The sequence below is a fragment of the Myotis brandtii genome, unplaced genomic scaffold, assembly GCF_000412655.1.
Source record: "Myotis brandtii unplaced genomic scaffold, ASM41265v1 scaffold743, whole genome shotgun sequence".
Taxonomy (NCBI): domain Eukaryota; kingdom Metazoa; phylum Chordata; class Mammalia; order Chiroptera; family Vespertilionidae; genus Myotis; species Myotis brandtii.
This window is the reverse complement of record NW_005370960.1, coordinates 1265333-1265549: the sequence shown is the minus strand read 5'-3', so window position 1 is coordinate 1265549 and position 217 is coordinate 1265333. Positions and strand designations below refer to the sequence as shown.

At 68.7% G+C, this 217-nt stretch overlaps 1 protein-coding gene across 1 annotated transcript in view; it reads right to left on the bottom strand.

The window, feature by feature from the left end:
• Window positions 1-217, bottom strand: part of TNS3 (tensin 3) — an 84539-nt gene that overhangs the window by 31494 nt on the left and 52828 nt on the right. Inside the window, exon 12 of the mRNA XM_014530527.1 lies at window positions 3-214. Coding sequence (XP_014386013.1) covers window positions 3-214 — 212 coding nt within the window. The remainder of the gene's footprint in view (window positions 1-2; window positions 215-217) is intronic.

Genomic DNA, 217 nt, shown 5'->3' with positions numbered 1-217 from the left:
GCCGTCTGGGGCCGAGGGGCTGCTGGCCAGGCTGCCCAGCTTGTTCATGTGGGTGGGGAGGGGCTCGAAGGTGGGGTCCAGCTCCAGGATCAGCCTGTTGAGCTGGTCGATGGACTGGTCGATGTCCAGGGTGGGGGAGCCTGGGGAGGGGTCCGGGCTGGGCTCCGGGCCAGTCCCGTTGACAGCGCTGATGCCTGGGAGCCTGGCTTTGCCTTCT